This window comes from Megalobrama amblycephala, linkage group LG4, assembly GCF_018812025.1.
Source record: "Megalobrama amblycephala isolate DHTTF-2021 linkage group LG4, ASM1881202v1, whole genome shotgun sequence".
NCBI lineage: Eukaryota > Metazoa > Chordata > Actinopteri > Cypriniformes > Xenocyprididae > Megalobrama > Megalobrama amblycephala.
This window is the reverse complement of record NC_063047.1, coordinates 24,745,914-24,764,770: the sequence shown is the minus strand read 5'-3', so window position 1 is coordinate 24,764,770 and position 18,857 is coordinate 24,745,914. Positions and strand designations below refer to the sequence as shown.

The window sequence follows — 18,857 nt, the reverse complement described above, 5'->3', positions numbered from 1 at the left end:
TGCTTATGAAAGTGTATATGTGACCTTATGTGTTTGTAAGATAAGAGGAGCTATATTACTAAAAGGGCATTATTAGAGCAAATGGATGATTCTCATGCCAGACACACACACAGGTTTGTTTGACTATAGTGAGTACATCTCATAGACTTCTTTATAGAAGCCCTTATAGAAGTCAGTTGTCATGATAGTTCCCTATATTAGTGAATACATCTGGCCCTCACAAGTTTAGCCAAACCAGTACACACACATACCAAATGCCAAAGAGAAACATCACTTTTAGTTTTATGTTTGTTTGTTTGATGCAGACATTCTGTGAGTGTGTGCCCAACTCCTCTCAGCTCAAACACCGCTGGTCAGACTCAGACACAGTCAGACAAACACCGCCCAAGGTAAGGGCTTCAATCTCTCACACCATTAAAGCTTGATAGATTATTAGTTCCTGGAACTTTTTCTAGCATATAAAGTGGGGTCCAAATGTCTACATTTTAAAATTAATTGGAAATATACAATAAATAAATAATTAAACAAAGAAACAGTATGATACTAATAGCTAAAACTATAGTTTGTAATGCAGAAAAAAAACTGAATTTTCACTCTTGTTTTTAGACATTTTGACCCCACTGTATCTTGTATATATCAGTTTAAATGATGGATAGGCTTGTTCACAATTCATTGTCAGTGGAAAATTGTAGTTGTCAGGTGTATGCTTTGGTTCTGTTTAGTTTCAATGCGTTTTAGTTTGGTTCTCCCCATGCCCCTTTGCCTGTGTTCTTGATCCTTGTTTGTTTCTATAGTTACTAATTACATTCACCTGTTGTTCCTTGAGTTACCTCATTATTACTCCCTCCCTGTGTCCGAAATTGCCCCCTATACCCTTAAATATGGCACTATTTGATGGAACAGCCATTTTTAGTGGTGTCCTAAACCTTAGTGGACTTTGAGTGCACCTGTTCAATCCCACAATGCACCGTAATTTTTGTCTCTCAATGGAGAACGCCTATAATGCACTGTGAGAGTCGTGCGCTGAAAGAATTCCAGCGTCTCGCCAGAAAATGGTGCCCGCAGCTGAATCATCCATCCATTCATTCATTTTACAAATTCATTTTTAATTGATTATTAAATTGTTTATCTAAGGTTTATACATCATTTCCATGACACTCACTTACTTGTTTTCAGTCACTCCTTCAAGTGAACTGTATTAGTGAATTAATGTAGGGAATAGTGAATGAGGGTATAGGGGGCGATTTCGGATTCAGCCCCTGTGCATTTAAGATCTAGTTTCCTCAGTTCTTTGTTCCATGTCATAGCTAAATTTCTTGGCTGTGTTGTATTTTTCCTGCGTCTCCTGCGTTTTGTCATTGAAGTTTTTTGGATATCCCTCTTTGACGTTTTCAGGCACACAGACGGAGGCAGGCAGGTAAGTGTTTAACAGGTTGTTTATTGAAAACAGAGTCATGGAAACTGGCAGGTGGATAATGCAGGTGAGAATAGACACAGGCACATTAAACAGTCACTTAGCTGAAGTAGTAAAGGGGAAATGTCTCTTTGCATGAATGGATCAACGCAGGAAGAAGAACAGACAATGGAAGAACTGGATGGTTTAGGTAAGTAGTCCAAGGTTTGTATGACTTTGTGTTAAACATAGACGAGACCAGACACCGTGGTGCGGGGAGTGAGAGTCTTTATAGTGGTGGAGATGAGTGACAGCTGGTCGTGATCAGTGATTGCAGATGGAGTGCAGGTGCTGGCTAGAGGAGGCTCTTGAATGGGCTTGTGGGCTGGAATGGAGCCTGGAGCAGGCTCAGGGACTGGAGCGGAGTCTGGAGCTGACCCGGGGACTGGAGCCATCTCTGGGGCCCAGGACATCCCCTCATACTCCACTAACAGGCCTATAGGCACAAGTGAAGTGGCCAACTTGACCCAGGGTTCAGGCGTAGTGGCGGACATCTTGACTGAGGGCTCATGCGTGGCGGCGGCCATCTTGACTGAGGGCTCAGGCGTGGTGGCCATCTTGCGACAAGGCTCGGGAGTGGCGGCCATCTTGCAACTAGGCTCGGGAGTGGCGGCCATCTTGCAACTAGGCTCGGGAGTGGCGGCCATCTTGGGTAGGGATGCTTGGACTGGTAGGAAGGCCGATGATGGTATAAAGCTTTCCAGACACTGGTAAATGACCTCCTCCCAGTCCAAACAAGTGAGATCGGGGAGCTCTCTGGGATCAACAAAGTTCACCCCGATCCTATACAAATTCTTGATCCTTTCATCGTCTAGGGAGCTAGTATGGATGAGACGGCAGAATCTTACAGTAAAAGTGAACAGATCACGGCTGGATCGAGCTGCCGCCGCAATCTGCCCTGCGAATTCCCAGCCAGAATCCGTGGTGCTCTGCATAGGGTCTGGTTTTCTGTCAGGCACACAGACGGAGACAGGCAGGTAAGTGTTTAACAGGATGTTTATTGAAAACCGAGGCACGGAAATTGGCAGATGGATGATGTAGGTGGGAATGGACACAGAGGGATGCTGGGAAGTAGAGTCCAGGGAAGGTGAGAGATGGTGACTGTGACAGTCGTGCAATTACAGTAGTAAGAAATGAATATAAAATTGAGGATTGAATCTTGCCTTTGGAAAATTGATGGGCTTAAGGGAAGGATTTTACTATATTACACCTAGCATTTGATATGTAATCCTTTCACGTCTGTCTTTTAGAATTGCATGTTTGTGATTGTACTGATAAGCAATCAGTCAATATAAGACTTGCACGCACACACACTTGGCTTATATTCTACATTCCATCATATTCTTCCCTGTGTGTCAGTCCTCTTATAGATTCATCTGTCTCATATCCACTGAAGTGTCGTTGCATTTTTAATATGTTATGCAAAACACTTTTTTTTTTGCAAAACACATTTTTTATTTTTATTTTTTTTTTGCAGAAACACCCTTCATCTATCTGGGTGTTAAAATTAAAATTCAAGTGAATGGAGAAAACAGACCTCACATGCCTATGTATGGTGTTTGTTTTTAGAATAACGCATGCATGCGTCCGTGTGTGTGAGAGAGTTCTGGAAAAAGGACAAAGAGAGGGAGACCCTGAGAGATACTCAGTTCTGAAGTTGTTGTAATATTCACTCAATAAAATACTACAAGCAAAAATAGCTACCAATCTGCTGAGGCTCAGCTGGAGAGAATCAGTGATAGAACATGGAAAAGAAAACAGTCACAATGATGGTTGATCTGCAGAGAAAATGGCTCATACTCTATAGTACAACCATCAATATTGCCTTCAATCTTTTGAGAGTTTGCCATATAAATCTGTTTTAGCAGTTTTTCATCTAGATGAAACGATGCACAAAAGGAAAGTGTCCAGGGGGCACTGGATTGAGTTCAATTGGATTACATGTAGAATTTAAGCGTATCAGTCACACCTGTTAAATAAAATAACGTTTGTCCTTTAGTATGAACAGTTGGCATGAATAAATATGAAGCATTAGACATCAAAGAATTATGATGGACCTGGAAAACTACATTAAATAATGTCTAGTGTTTGATATCTTGTCATTCATGCTGGCATTTTAATTTCTTATTTTAAACATTTGTTGGAAAGTTTGCGCTGCTCTTGGTAAAATGCATTGTTCTGTATGGAAATGATCCGGCTGCGTCTATGTTCTTTAATTTGCACATCGTCAGTAGATTACATAAGGAACTTTCCACTCCCATCGGCACTTTTTAGGAATTGCACTCTCACACTGATTTGCCCTGTTTAGTAAATCTGGCCCTTGATGTTAATAATGTATTTGTAAATATCAAAACTAAGATTAATAAATGCTGTATAAGTATTGTTAATTCTTAGTTTATGTTAACTAAAGTAATTAACTAATGTTAACAAATGAAACCTTATTGTAAAGTGTTACCATAATTTAAATGTTTAAATTATAATTTAAATACAGTAATTAATTAATTAATTAATTAATTAATTAAAACATTTTTTGAATGCATGTAAATGATATACAGTTGTAAAGTTCCACCCACTAGCCCAACGACGGCGTCTAGTGGTCTGGTCGAAGGTACTTTGCGTGTAAGTCCTCTGGCACTTCTGAAAAAATCATCTTAATTTAATACAATTTTGTGTCTAATTAAAAATCTGACTCCATGAATAGTTTTAATCTGACTCCAATTATAAGTGACTCTTAGTTTCAAAATGTTTCCGATGTAACAGCTGATCGTGATTAGTTGTGTTTAAATTTGGATCTTAGATTTTTCTGATTATCTTATAATTACAAATATTTGGTTCACTGCAGTCCCGGTATCGCTTTAGAAGAGTCATTTCGGCCGAATTAAATGCTCTTCCCGATCACAAACTCGTCAGTTCTGATCTTAAACATTGGATGCAGGGTAAATATCTACCTTTAAGTCGGTCGCGCTCTGCTTACTCGTAACAAAAAGCATAGTTTTGATATATTTACGAAAACTGCAACTTATTTAAGACAGTGATTGTCAGAAATCAGAATGGACTCAATTGACGTGCTCTATGCTCCATTCATCAAACCTTCCGTATGAACAATCCTGAACACAGATTTGAGGTAATACCTTCGCTTTGATCTACTAGAAATAATGAATTTAAGATTAATACAGAATAAATCAAGAATAACATTTATTAATTTGCCAGGCAGGATAAAACATCAATAAGAATAATCAAAACAGAATACATCACACAACCGATCAGCATAAAATACAAAATACAATTCAAACCAAAATATTAAAGAGAATTTCAAAGAGTCAGCATACCTGGCAAATAGAGAGATACACACAGCAGTTGTGCGGGAAGCTCTGATTACAGATTTCTTCCTTGAGTGGTTTGCCAAGTCCCTTTAAATACCCAAATCTTAACAAAAGAGCAGTAAACATTTAGCACCCAAATATTCATGCAACTTTTGTCGGACCTTTCTCGTGCTCCAAATGGTCACACGCCTGGTTTTTGGGGATCAAACAAATGGTTGATTGGGGCATTTCCCACACCAGGAGAACAGGCTGTTATCTTTATTCTTGCTCTTTGATGTGGGAGTGAAACTATCTTACCAGCCGCACCAGACGCATTTACATTGAGGTCACTTAAAACACCTAAGATCATAAATTTGTGAGGTCTACATGGCCTGAGAGGAAGAAGAAGGTGTGAGGAGTCAGGAACTCAGCATGGGGGGAAGAGAGGAGGCTGAGCTGGGTATTTGTCACATGCTCTTTCTCACAGATCCTCGCTTCAGATTAGAGAGTTTTTATTGTTTTATTACAGGATAGAAATCTTGAATTCAGTCTTGGTGAAATCCATCCTTACACAGTTTATACAGTATATAAACCATTATGTCTATAGAAAGCTCACATAAAACATGGAAACCCAATGTGTGTGCGTGTTTTTGTGATTTATGAGGACACAAATTTGTATAATGACATGGGTATTACACTGGTATTACGACGTAAACATGAAATATGAGGACATTTCATGAGTCCGCATATTTAAAATAGCTTTAAAAAAATACTAAACAATGTTTTATTAAAATGTAAAAATGCAAAATGTTTTCTGTGATGGGTAGTGTAGGGGGATAGAATGTACAGTTTGTACAGTATAAAAACCATTACGTCTATGGAATGTTCTCACTAAGATAGCAAAACAAACCTGTGTGTGTGTGTGTGTGTGAGAGAGAGAGAGAGCCATATACCTGTCTCCAAAGTAATTCTTTGTAGGGGTCGACCGATTATCGGCGCCGATATTAAGCATTTTTATGATTATCTGTAACGGTCATTTTCAAAACCAATTTGCCGATAAAATAATTTAATTTTGAAATGCACTATTTTGCTCTGATGCAGCCACCTCTGTCCGAACGCAACACTCTGTGGCCTAGAGCAAGCTCCGCCCACTGCCCATCTGATTTGTTGGGAGTCGTGAGTCCGGCCAATCAGCACGGAAGGCTGAAGGCAACATTTTGCACTCTCACACCGAAAGGTGAGCACTAGCTAACTGGAGCTGCTTCAGTGAACACGCATCAGTTGTCTCTCAATTGTAAAGCAGCAGCAGACGTTGATTAAGTTAAATCGCAATCCACTACACCTCAATATAATCAGGACCTGAATAAGGCGCGGGATTGCGAGTATTTCGCGATTATTAAACGGGAAATTCCCGAAAACTTTTATGCACTATAGCATGTAGATTGAATCCAAGCACATTACCAGAGCATATCAGTTATATTAAAACTTTCTGTGAGACGTAGTTTCACAAACAGTTTGAAAGTACGTCGAGATGTACGCTGCAATACAAGGCTTTAAAGCCAATTTATACCAATTGAAAAATACAAGTCATTTTAAAGCATAAAGTACTCGTGCGCTCTCAAGAGACGGTCTTCAGTCAGTGCGCTCTCAACCAATGCACGCACACACAGGACACAGCCGCCTCTCAAACTGCAAGTGTCAGATTGAGGTTTTTTTTTTTTCTCTTTTTTTTTTTACACATAAACATTCAGTTACACACACAGTTATGTTAAAATGCTCGTCCTGACGAGTATACACATAAGCACAGTCGATTGTCTTTAGTGAATGTGAACAGCATGTGTAGCAGTTCTATATTGCTATAGATCTTAAAGAGACAGCAGCCTTTAAACCTGCTACTGTCTACTATTGCCTGTCACAACCAAACAACAAAAGAAAATCTTTAATAAGCATTAATCTATATTTAATTTATACAGTTAAGGCTATGTAGAGTTATTTTATATTGGATTATTATTCTTATTATTCTTATTATTAATGTTATTGTCATGAGGTTCTTGTAAGGGAAGGAAGAGGACAGGGTCGGCTTGACTGCTGACAGTGGCTTTTTATTGGAATAAATTCACTCTCAAAACAGAACGTTATGCAGACAGGCACAAAACATAAACACAGTCACAAAATAACTTTCACTCCAGCAGAGACTTCAGGGCTCAGTAATATCCACCAGTCAGCAGTCCTTCTCTCTCTCGCACACTCCTGTTTCTTCTGGCTTTTTATACTCTCTCCACGCCAATTACTGAAACAATAGACAGGTGTTCGTTATTTGCGTTTAACCCACTCACTCACCGTGTCTCCCGACTCTCTCCCAGACCTCGCTGAACCACGCCCCCCCTCACCACATAACCCCACCGCCCGACTCAGGCTGGTGAGCCGTCCGGCCTGCAGAACCCCCCACCCCCTTTTTCTGGAGAGGAAATCGGCCATAGCCATCTGAACACCCGGCCTGTGGACCACCTTGAACTTAAAAGGCTGTAAAGCTAGATACCAACGAGTGATCCGCACGTTGGTATCCTTCATGCGGTGGAGCCACTGCAGAGGAGCGTGGTCCGAACAGAGGGTGAATTCCGGTCCCAGGAGATAATAGCGGAGGGTGAGGACGGCCCACCTGATGACAAGACATTCTTTTTCAACGGTGCTGTACTTAGTCTCTCTCTTAGAGAGCTTGCGACAAATGTACAGCACCGGCCGTTCCTCCCCCTCTATCTCCTGGGACAGGACGGCACCCAGCCCCCTGTCCGATGCAACACAAAAAGGAGAGAAAAATCAGGAGAGTGAAGCAATGGCCCACCACACAGAGCAGCCTTCACCTGGGTAAACGCCTGCTGGCACGGCTCCGCTTGTAACTTAGCTAAATCAATGAGCTGGGAGGGCGAGAGGTGATCTCCCCCTGGGGCCAGAGCGAGAGATTGTTTTTTTTATACTCGCCTCCGGCCCGAGATCATCCTCTCCACTAATCACCGTCGCCAGCATCACTGATTCTGCGTCATTCCATTTTTTAAGGAGATTGAGGTGGTAAATTTGACGTGCTCCTCTCCTATCAGACCATACTACCTCATAAAACAGCTCTCCAACATGCCGTGTGACCTCAAACGGTCCTTGCCACTTTGCAAGTAATTTTGAACTTGACGTTGGGAGTAATACAAGCACTTTATCTCCCGGTGAAAATTTGCGCAAATTAGTCCCCCTGTTATACAGCCGGCTCTGTCTGTCCTGGGCTTGTAATAAATTCTCCATGGATAGCCGCCCCAAAGTGTGGAGTTTTGTTCTCAAGTCCAGCACATACTGAATTTCGTTTTTTAGATTGAGATGGTCCGTCCTCCCAAGTTTCTCTTAGGACGTCCAACACCCCACGGGGCTGACGTCCATAGAGAAGCTTGAAGGGGGAAAACTCTGTGGAGACTTGCGGGACCTCTTGCACAGCAAACAACAGGGGTTCTAACCACTTATCCCAATTTTTGACGTCTTCCTGAACGAATTTACGAATCATGGTTTTAAGCATGTGATTAAAACGTTCGACCAGCCCGTCAGTTTGTGGGTGAAAGAAGCTGGTATGAATCGATTTAACGCCCAATAATTCGTAAAGTTTGCGTAACATCCATGACATAAACGCCGTGCCTTGATCAGTGAGGATTTCTTTCGGAATCCCCACCCGGGAGATTAGACTAAACAGTGCGTCAGCAACACTCTTAGTTGAAATGTTGCGGAGAGCCACTGCCTCAGGATATCATGTTGCATAATCCACAATGACTAATGCAAAACGATGCCCTCTTGCTGATCGCTCTAATGGCCCGATGAGGTCCATACCACTTCTCTCGAAGGGGACCTGCATTAATGGGAGAGGGCGCAAAGGCACTTTTGGAGCAGCCGGTGGGTTTACCAACTGACATTCATGACAAGACGCGCACCACCTGCGCACATTCACCTGAATGCCCGGCCAAAAGAATCGGGTCATCAGGCGATTTAGTGTTGTCGTTTGTCCTACGTGTCCAGCCATTGGATTAGAATAAGCCGCTTGGAAAAGCATTTCCCTGCGGCTCCTTGGAACTAACAACTGGGTTGTATCTTCTTTTGTCTGATTGTCTTGGGTCACTCGATACAACCGATTTTTTATGATTGCAAGATACGGATAGGTAAGCGGGCGTCCAGTTTGGAGAGGCTGACCGTTGATGGTACGGACCTGTTAAAATGCATGTTCCAGCATCTCATCCTGAGATTGCTCCAGGGGGAAGTCATCGCGCTCCGAGAGAATAAGTCTCTCGATTTCGCTCTGTTCCCCCAAAGCCTTACTCAGTGGTCCCCGATCAGTGGACCTCCTGCCTGCACTCGCACGTCCCCTTCCAGTGTATTTCTTCCCCAAAAGGTATCCGTGCATAAACAACCCAATAATTCAGTAAACGCTGGCCAATTAGTTCCCAAAATTAACGGATGCCGGAGGTGCGGATTAACTGCCACCTCAACACTATGCTTTTGACCCCGGAATTGGATAATGACAGGCACTACATGATATTCCACAACATCCCCGTGCATACACCGCACCTTAACCATGTGGCTTGTATCCAATGCCCCAGATTGAATAAGGCTTTGATGGATCGAGGTTTGGTTACATCCTGAATCCACCAAGGCCTGATAGGTACCCGCCTTGATACTCACAGGTATTTGGTACCAGCCAGCTTGACTGGGGGCAGCCTGTGGGACATCCGGGACCCGGACCTTTGTCCCCACCTCCATTACAGGACACCTATCCATGAAATGCTCTGGGTCCCTGCAACACCAACAGGCCGGCCCAGACCTCCCTGCCGCTCTAGTGGCAGAGAGTGGGGTAAATTATTGGCGTGGAGAGAGTGGAGAAACATGAGCGGGGTCCGGCCCGGCAGCGGTCAGTCCCGCCCCCCTGGGTGGGGCTCACTGACTCACAAACTGACCCTGGTCATTCCCGCCCCGCCCCCGGGGCGGGACTCGAGGAGGGCCGGGCGGACGGGACCTAGGTAGAGGGATAGGTCGAGAGAGAGAAGGAGGTGAGAGAGAGGGAGAGAGAGAGAAGCAGATGGCAGAGGTTCGCCGACCCCTGGGCACGTCACCATGTGGTCCTCCGCGAGGTGGATGGAGTCCAGCGACGTGGGGCGGTGGCACTGGACCCACTCGGCCGTCTTTTTCGGGAGCCGAGTGATGAACTGCTCCAGCACCACGCTTCCCTCAGCCAGTAGCCATTTGCGGCAGGAGTCCCGGAGCTGTTGGGCCATCACGAAGGGCCAACCCGCTGGATGATGTCCCTGTTGAGGTCGTTGAAAACCAGGAGGTTCTGTACTAGCAGCTGCTGTGCCGCCACCTGTGACTCACCAGAGAGCAGTGGGATCAGTCTCATGGGCCATTGGTCCCGCAGCCATCCGCACGCTTCAGTGAATTTCTCGAAGAGATCAATAAATGCCTCCGGATCATCCTGGGGCCCCATTTTATTCAGTAGCAGGTGGCTTGGCACAAAAGGCTGCCCGGTGGTCTCCGTACAAACCTCGAGGTCGATCCAGCTCCGGAACCTCTCGCGGTCCTCCTGCTGGGTTTGCAGAATGGCTTGGAAACTCCTCTCCTGGTCGTTTCGTAAATCCAGCAGGGCCTGATGTTGCTCTTGGTGCAGGACCGCGAGGGACACGATGACGTCCGCAAATGATGTGGAGGACGATGCTTGCATGGCGGCTGCTCACCTTCTTCCTTCCCGGGTTTCGGCACCAGTGTAACAAGGTACTTGTAAGGGAAGGAAGAGGACAGGCTCGGCTTGACTGACGGTGGCTTTTTATTGTAATAAATTCTCAAAACAGAACGTTGTGCAGACAGGCAAAAAAACATAAACACAGTCACAAAATAACTTTCACTCCAGCAGAGACTTCAGGGCTCAGTAATATCCACCAGTCAGCAGTCCTTCTCTCTCTCGCACACTCCTGTTTCTCCTGGCGTTTTATATTCTCTCCACGTCAGTTACTGAAACAAGAGACAGGTGTTCGTTATTTGCGTTTAACCCACTCACTCACCGTGTGTCTCCCGACTCTCTCTCCTCGCTGAACCATGCCCCCCTCGCCACAGTTATTATTAACAGTTCTCAGAATTAAAGATATGTTTAAAAGCATTTAGAAAATGTATTTATTTATTTATTTTGTCAGAGCCCTTGTTATTCTTAATTTTGATGTTATTTTCATTTTTACACCAGACATGTATATTGGTTCAAAATATCGGATATCGGTCTATTTCATCTGTAATAATCAGTATCGACAACGGCCCTGAAAAACATATATCGGTCGACCCCTAATTCTTTGAAGGATAGGCTGAGGTATATAACAAAATGTATTAAACAAGTTCAGTGTGGTTTGATCTTATTAATTCATACTAGGAGCTTATCACATATAGTGCCTCAACATGTTCCGCTAGCCTTCAGAGATGGAGGAGAGAGGATCTCTGGTCTCTGAGTAAACTGTTCACTGAAGTGCTTCCCCGAAATCCTTTTTATTTTCCCAGAGCTGATCGTAAAAGCCAAATCATAAAGCAAGCCATTAACCACCCATCAGCATGGGCCAATGCCAGCATGGCTGTTTTGCATATTTATGAACAGGAAGGAAAAAAAAAGAACATATGTGTACGCACTTATTCTGGGAATAACATATTTTACACAGAGAGCATACCAACACTGCCAGTGCATCCTTGCACACACATGTCCAGACTACACATACATGCATTTATTTGCATGGTAAAATCAAACTAGTTAATTTTTTTTCCTATTACGGAAACACTATAGAATTAATTGATAATCCACAGTGACACCACACACTCAAAAACATGACAACATTGTGTCTACGTTTGTGTGGTTGTAAGATTTAAATTTGTGAGATGCATTTCTCAGATGAAGAACACATGATAAAGCTCATTCTTATGCTTATGTATGATTGTTATTCATACAAATAATGCATCCTTCTGTTTATATAGCCCTTTTCTCAGCAATATGATTCATATAAACAAAGAAGAGCTGAGGAGGGAAGAGAGGGTTGCTTGTGTGTTTGCAATAAAGGAGGAACAATATAACTAAGAAACGAGTTTTATTAGAGTAAACAGATGATTCTCATGGTAAATTTGAAAGCATAGGAGAGGAATGTAGGGAACACCTTTATCTCTCCTTCTTTGTCTTTCCTGCTGTTGTTTCAGACTGCAGTATTATCCCTGATGGGCTTTAAAAAGCACTTTCTGTTCTGCCGAAATGATAATGATGATTATTATGTTATGATGCTTTAACTCTTTGTCTCTCTGTCTTTTTTTTTCTGTCCCTGTCTGCAGAGGATGAGTTGTAGCTATCTGCTATGTACCATACTGCTCTTCGTGGCCGTTCTGCTCGCAGTCACAGTGACGGGAACCATTCTTCTTATGAACCACTACCAGGCTCCCCCCATGTCGGATGGTCCGCCACATATTAGCACAAATCAGGACGAAGCCAATGCATTGGTGACAGTCGAGAGAGGTGATGGATCACGCATTAATATCTTCATCGACCCCAACTGCCCTGATTATAACAGTAACTTCTTGCGGCTGGAAGGCGTGCAGACATCTTTGCTGCACTCACTCACCGACCACGATACGGATCTCAAGTCTGTCAAAGGTCAGGATCGAGCACTATTGGTCAACTTGGCAGAGGAAGTTGCTAAGCTGTCAGCCCATGCGGGCCAGCTGAAGATGGACTATGAGTCTCTCAGACGAGGACAAGGCAACCTGGGACAGGACCTGAACACACTGCAGACTGAACAGAGCAGACTTATACAGGTAATGGCATGCAGATACACACATATGTATGTAAAACAGCTGCATTTTCAGCTACATATAACAGAAAGATACATGATTGTGGGTAGTTGACAGTGTGTCCATGATTTTTTTTTTTTCAAATAAAAATCTAGAGTTTTGGTTTAAAAAAAGTGTATATCTTAGTTCCCGTTAGATCACCATTTTTTCACCATTTTAATCACTTTTTTGTCTTCACTACTCCATTTTAAATGGTCCTTCGGTGTGATAAATGAATTTTTTAAAGTAGGGCTCCACAATATATATATAAAAATTATAGAAATATTGCAAATATACATATCATGATATGCAAATCGCAATGACTTACGATAACTGAATGTTAATTTTAATACTTCAAAAGATTACAAAAAGTCTAAGTTTTAATTTGACGCAGACAGCAGAAAATAAATAACATATGTTATAAATAACATATGCGCCTAATAACATATGTTATTAGGCGCAATAAGCAAAGTGCTCACCTGCACAGAAAGCTGACTTTCGGTCAACGCATAATCTGATTTTAGTTCTTCTCTGCAGCATATATGGCCAAATAATGGCCATCTTTGTGAGTATTCACATAAACACAGTCAGTTATGTCTTAAAGGCCCGCTGAAGTGTCTTGGAACGCGCAGCATTCACGTAATTTGAACTGAAACAGGAAGACAGGGTGATATATCGAACAGCCCCGCCCCTTTTTTAAAATAGCCAATAGCGTTTTGTTTATATCACAGCTCGGCCAGAGGTGTTAAACTCAGTAAAACCTCTGTTTCCTTTTAATATCTAACCGTTTATCCTCCTAATCTCCTCTATATCACTTAAAATTATAGCATTCTGTGCAGAATTTAAATGGGTCCTATACATTTCGTGGTCTGAGCCGACTCATTGATATGTTCCACTCTGTGATCTCGTGTCCCTGGGCCAGAGCAGTGCTCGCGCTGCAGTGGTTCACGTTATACTAACGTGAAAACGGACTTCATTCACGTCAATGGAAAGCATATTTACACTGTCTGAATCGTTCCCTATTCTCTATATAGTGCACTAAATGTGTGAACAAATGACTGATTTCAGACGCAGCTTCAGTGTCTGTTGATAGTGTAGGAGGGGGCGGGACTTCAGATTATAGAGAGCATTTGATTGGACAGAAGATTTGATGAGAAGCTGAAGTGCGTTGTGATGTCATGAAAATCTGTGATCCATTTTAGCGAAAGTGAGAGACTGTACGTTTTGAATGCTTATATCTCCTAAATGTGAATTTTGTTATTGTTTTGGAACACACCAGCTTATTCATAACATTAAGGCTAACATATTCATATTAAAAGCTAAAACACTTTTGATTTCAGGGGGATCTGTGCAGCTCTTAAAGTGACAGCAGCCTAAATATGTGCCGATATTCTGTAATACGATATATCACGATAATGAATATACACAATATTGTTATTGATTAAAATACTGGAAAGAGAATAACGACCGCACACCACAATCTTCGTTTGCAATAAACTTTAATAAACAAAGTTTTTCACATTTAAACAACTTTAATAGAGAATCACTTTATGAATGCATTACTTACTGCAGTGTAAGAACATAACATAACAAAAGATAACATAACGATTTATATTGACTAAAAGCTACTGTGAGTGTTCATTGTATGCTTAAAGGATTAGTTCACCCCAAAAAGAAAATTTCCTAATAATTTACTCACCCAATGCCATCCAAGATATCCATGTCTTTCTTTCCTCAGTGGGAGAGAAATTTTGTTTTTTGAGGAAAACATTTCTGGATTTTTCTTCTAACAATGGAGTTCATTGGTTACCATCGTTTTTAAGTCCAAATCAATGCAGTTTCAAAAGTCTTTGAAGTGTTTAAACGGGCTGTACGCGATCACAGCTGAAGAAGAGGTTGTTTTCTAGCGAAACCGTGTCAGTTTTAAAAAGAAGAGAATGTGGTGTTTCAATATTAGATGCTCCAGTCTTAGAAAGAAAAGACCAAACTAATCTGTGGTGGACAGGACAAGTTTCACACCTAGAATATACTGTCCACAGCACATCAGGCCCTCATCCACAGGAATGGTTACTCTGTCAATCCTCGTAATGATGTACTGTCATGTTGTGCTCTTCAAACTTCCAATGTAGATCGGCTGTGGTCTGGTCTTTGATGCGGTCTCAAAACTGCTGCAGAGGGATGCAATAGTGGCTCCACGCTAAGAGTTAAGGGAAAAAATAAATACATTTTAGGAGTTTATAATGCATCAAGACATCATTACAAAAATAACGGTCCATGTAAAACTTACCGGTACAAAATTAAATTGAAAGAAATGAAATTTCAGATTTAACATTGCATCTACTTCCAGGCAATGGTGGCAGAAGATATGCAAGAACAACCATCATTGTGTAGCACTTTTTAATCTGAAAATTAATGAAAACTAAACTAAAATTAGAGATGCAACAAATGTTTAAGTGTAGGATTAAGAGTAGGGCTGCACGATTAATCGCATGCGATTGTCACGCGCATTTCGTCAGTAAAGCCGGTTCCCTGATTACCGCTAAATCGCCATCACCTGCTTTCAAATGGAGCGGCATTTATTAGACAGAGCCGTAGTTCACTGACAAGCCACACAATATCGCGTTCATTATCGAAGGCGATTCATCTGCGATATGAACGCGATATTGCGTGGCTTGTCAGTGATCTACGGTTCTGTCTATTAAATGCCGCTTCATTTGAAAGCAGGTGATGGAGATTTAGCGGTAATCAGGGAACCGGTTTTACTGACGAAATGCCCGTGACAATCGCATGCAATTAATCGTGCAGCCCTAATTAAGAGCAGCCTATGGGCCTAGGGTTGTTGTGACAACCACAATATTACAATACTGACAAGCCAGCCACAGAGGATGGCAACCATGAAGTTTATTTTATTTATTTTTTTAAGACTAAACTGTCCACATTTTACACTCAATGCATGTGTTTTTAAGGTTAAATAAGTTAGTAAGGGTGAAGAGTTTTTTTTTTTTTTTCATTAAGAATTGAATGTGTACCATTACCTTTATTATGTATTTACAGCAGCTCCATAGATTTGCACTAAAGAAACCTAAACAGTCAGAGATCAACATGTGCAATTACCTGCATCTGTCCTCCTTCATGTCAAGTCATATTAATGAATATTTGTTATGATAAATTAAACAAGAGATGTCCGTGTAAGTAAAGACTTCACACTTACATAGTATCTGCTTGGTCTTCCATCCCCTCTAAAAGAGAAAATTACTCCTTTCCAGGGTAGAATCAGCTTTCAACTCCTCAGTCTTTCCATCTGTTATTTATCCAAAAGAGGAAACATTTTCAAAATATATCAGTATCAGCAAATATATCAACTTTTGCATTGTCTATTAAAATATCTTAAAGGGATATTACACCAAAAAATGAAAATGTTATTGTTACTCCCCCTCATGTTCCAAACCTGCATGAGTTTCTTTCTTCTGCTGAACATAAAAGATATTTTTAAAGAATGCTGGTAACCAGACAGTTGACGGTAGCCTGTGACTTACATAGTTGGGAAAAAAAAATATAAAAATACTATAAGTCAATGGATAGCATCAAGTGTCCTGTTACCAACATTCTTCAGAACGTCTTCTTGTGTGTTCAACAGAAGAAACTCACACAGGTTTGTAACAGTATGAGGGTGAGTAGAATTATTTTTTTATAACTTTATGTAAAAGAAGAAAATAAGTAAAGACTGAAATGCAATGAGACCTACACACACAGCATATCTGAGCAGCATTAGTACTCAAGCCATTGTGGGAGTCCCCTTAGATGTTCATCTTCACTGCTGATTAAATCAAAGAACAAAAAATTTAAGAACAAAGTATTGATCTCAACAAAATACATTCATTTCTAATATCTATCAAACAGTCAGATGATGTTGTAAGTAGGGATGCACCGATCCGATATTCAGATCGGTATCGGCACCGATACTGCCATTTTTGCCGGATCGGGTATCGGCCGGACGGGACCGATCCAAAATCCGATATTGTGCGTGTACTATTCTGTTGTTGTTAAGCTCTACAAAAGGCACAAACACATTAAAAAGCACCATACTGTTTCTGTACACTATATTCCAAGTGTTCTGAAGCCATTCCATAGTTTAATTTGAGGTACAGATGAATATTTTAGTTGTTAAATTAAAGTTCACGTAAAGGCCTCCCTCCGCTGCGGCTGTCAGTCACTCTCCATTCAGCATTCAGACTGCGTGTCGCGTTCAGTTACGACAGTCAACACAATGAAACTCTCTCCAAGATGAATCAATGTTTCTATTATTATACTTAATCAAGATACCGGTAATACAATACGCATCAATATTTCTTCACTTTGTGCTTTGAACTTTTCACTGCCGCTGCGTGCTGATTCCATGGTGCTTCAAGCGCATCATTCTGCACACGGGATACGCATAAAAGCGCTTTGTGCCGCTCATGGGAGCCGTTCATATTATAATATTTTTGCGCAATGAAAGATTGTTTAATAGCATTTTTTTTTTTTTTGTTCTGTCCTATCTATCATATGTTGCTGCATCATTTTAATTTTTATATTTTAATTATAAGACATTTAATAGCTTCTGATTTCGTCCACATTTTCATATGTATTCACAAACATATAAGATAAACAAATAGGCATAGGCTATGCAATTATTTATATTATGAAAAGAAAGTATTATGAAAAGTTAAAGTCTGCGTCACTTTTCAGTTTTCATCTTACATCTCATCTCAACACTTTTTGAGGATCGTGAGTGAACGTGATCATCTCTTCTTCTTTACTACTTTACAGAAGGAAATAAACATGAATGAAAATCAAAAAATATGTTGAAAGTTGCAGTAGCTTACCGAAATCTGTATCACGTCAGTTCAATCAGTAAACAATGTCACGTAGGAAAAGCCATTCATTGACCATAAACTTAGTCAGCAACAACAAAAATAAAAACTATTTAAAACAAAACGGATTAGAAACTTTATGTAAGCATAAGTATTATAATATAATATATAATAAAATGGACAAACTGGGTGTGTGTAATCAAAGGCATCGTTTTCATTTTATTCTGGAGACTGAACTCGCGCTCTGCTGCCACACTGGAGCACACTCACCACCTACTGGACAGGGGTGGGAATTACAGTTCAGTTACATCAGCCTCAGTAATCTGTCAAAATGACGGACAGGCTGCAGATTTTTTCCGTCACTGCTAAAAAAAATTCCATCAATGACAGAAAATTCTCGGTTAACCCGACCTTTGAGATTATATATTATATACACGCCACACTACCGCCGGTGACACTCCACGACCGCGGTGGCGCGGTTGTCATGCCGACCGTCACAGCCCTAAGTGAGGCATACAGTTTATTAGGTAATTTAGCGCTTTTCTTATTACTTGAAGATCGGATCGGATCGGTATCGGCCGATACCGAATCCCAGGTATCGGGATCGGTATCGGAAGTGAAAAAGGCGGATCGGTGCATCCCTAGTTGTAAGCTGCATGTTCATAAGTTATATCATGAGAAATTTAGAGGCCAGCAGACAACAACCAAGGCATAAGATAGATTGACAGACAGAACATAGATTGCAAATTATATTGCCTAAAAAAGTCATCTAAAATATCCTCACATTAAAAATACATTTACTATACAAAAAACTAAATACGTTACCTGGATTTGACGGCACTCTCCAGCATTTGTGGTAGGGCTCCTGTGCTTGACGTGAAATCGGTCAAACCTTCATCTCTGTCAACATCAAATCAAATTCTTGACAATGTCCTTGAAGAAAATTCATACCGTAGAAAGTAATGCGATGAGAACAGACATTTCACTCGGTCAACCGCAAAACACATCACAGGAGCACTGTGAACGTACCTGATGCAGCAAAGCAAACGCTCCACGTTAAATCCTTCACTTATTTTCCATTTTTTTAACGTTAGTTGTTTATAATGATCTGGTGTGCTGGACAGCTTGTCGTGCGCTCCAACTAATTAACAACATATTTGTTAGCTAACTATTTCTATGATCGTTTTTTTCAGCACTACGCATTTTAACAAGTATTATCTACCGTAACTTACGGAACGGTCCAAAGCATCGCGATTCCCCTCAAACCAGGCCGGAGTGAAAAGAGCGCGATCCGCCGCAGTTTGAAAAGACGAGAGGCGTGACGTGATTGGCCGACAAAAAACAGCCGTTAACATTTCGTGTAATACATTGAAATATATATAATGTATA

At 41.3% G+C, this 18,857-nt stretch overlaps 1 protein-coding gene and 1 long non-coding RNA gene across 8 annotated transcripts in view; one reads left to right on the top strand and one right to left on the bottom strand.

Annotated features, from left to right (window-relative positions):
* Positions 1 to 18,857, top strand: part of fibcd1b (fibrinogen C domain containing 1b) — a 156,516-nt gene that overhangs the window by 48,350 nt on the left and 89,309 nt on the right. For 5 of the 7 annotated variants that reach the window (XM_048188506.1, XM_048188510.1, XM_048188509.1 and 2 more), the window contains 2 exons: positions 306 to 389; positions 12,121 to 12,600. In XM_048188506.1, coding sequence (XP_048044463.1) covers positions 306 to 389; positions 12,121 to 12,600 — 564 coding nt within the window. The remainder of the gene's footprint in view (positions 1 to 305; positions 390 to 12,120; positions 12,601 to 18,857) is intronic. The other 2 variants (XM_048188511.1, XM_048188512.1) reach the window with 1 other exon arrangement.
* On the bottom strand, positions 14,098 to 18,556 carry LOC125267155. The gene is made up of 6 exons (XR_007184624.1): positions 18,498 to 18,556; positions 18,294 to 18,368; positions 16,361 to 16,432; positions 15,827 to 15,916; positions 14,903 to 15,017; positions 14,098 to 14,812 (listed from the first exon to the last, which is right to left on the bottom strand). It is a non-coding gene; the product is annotated as an uncharacterized LOC125267155 (long non-coding RNA).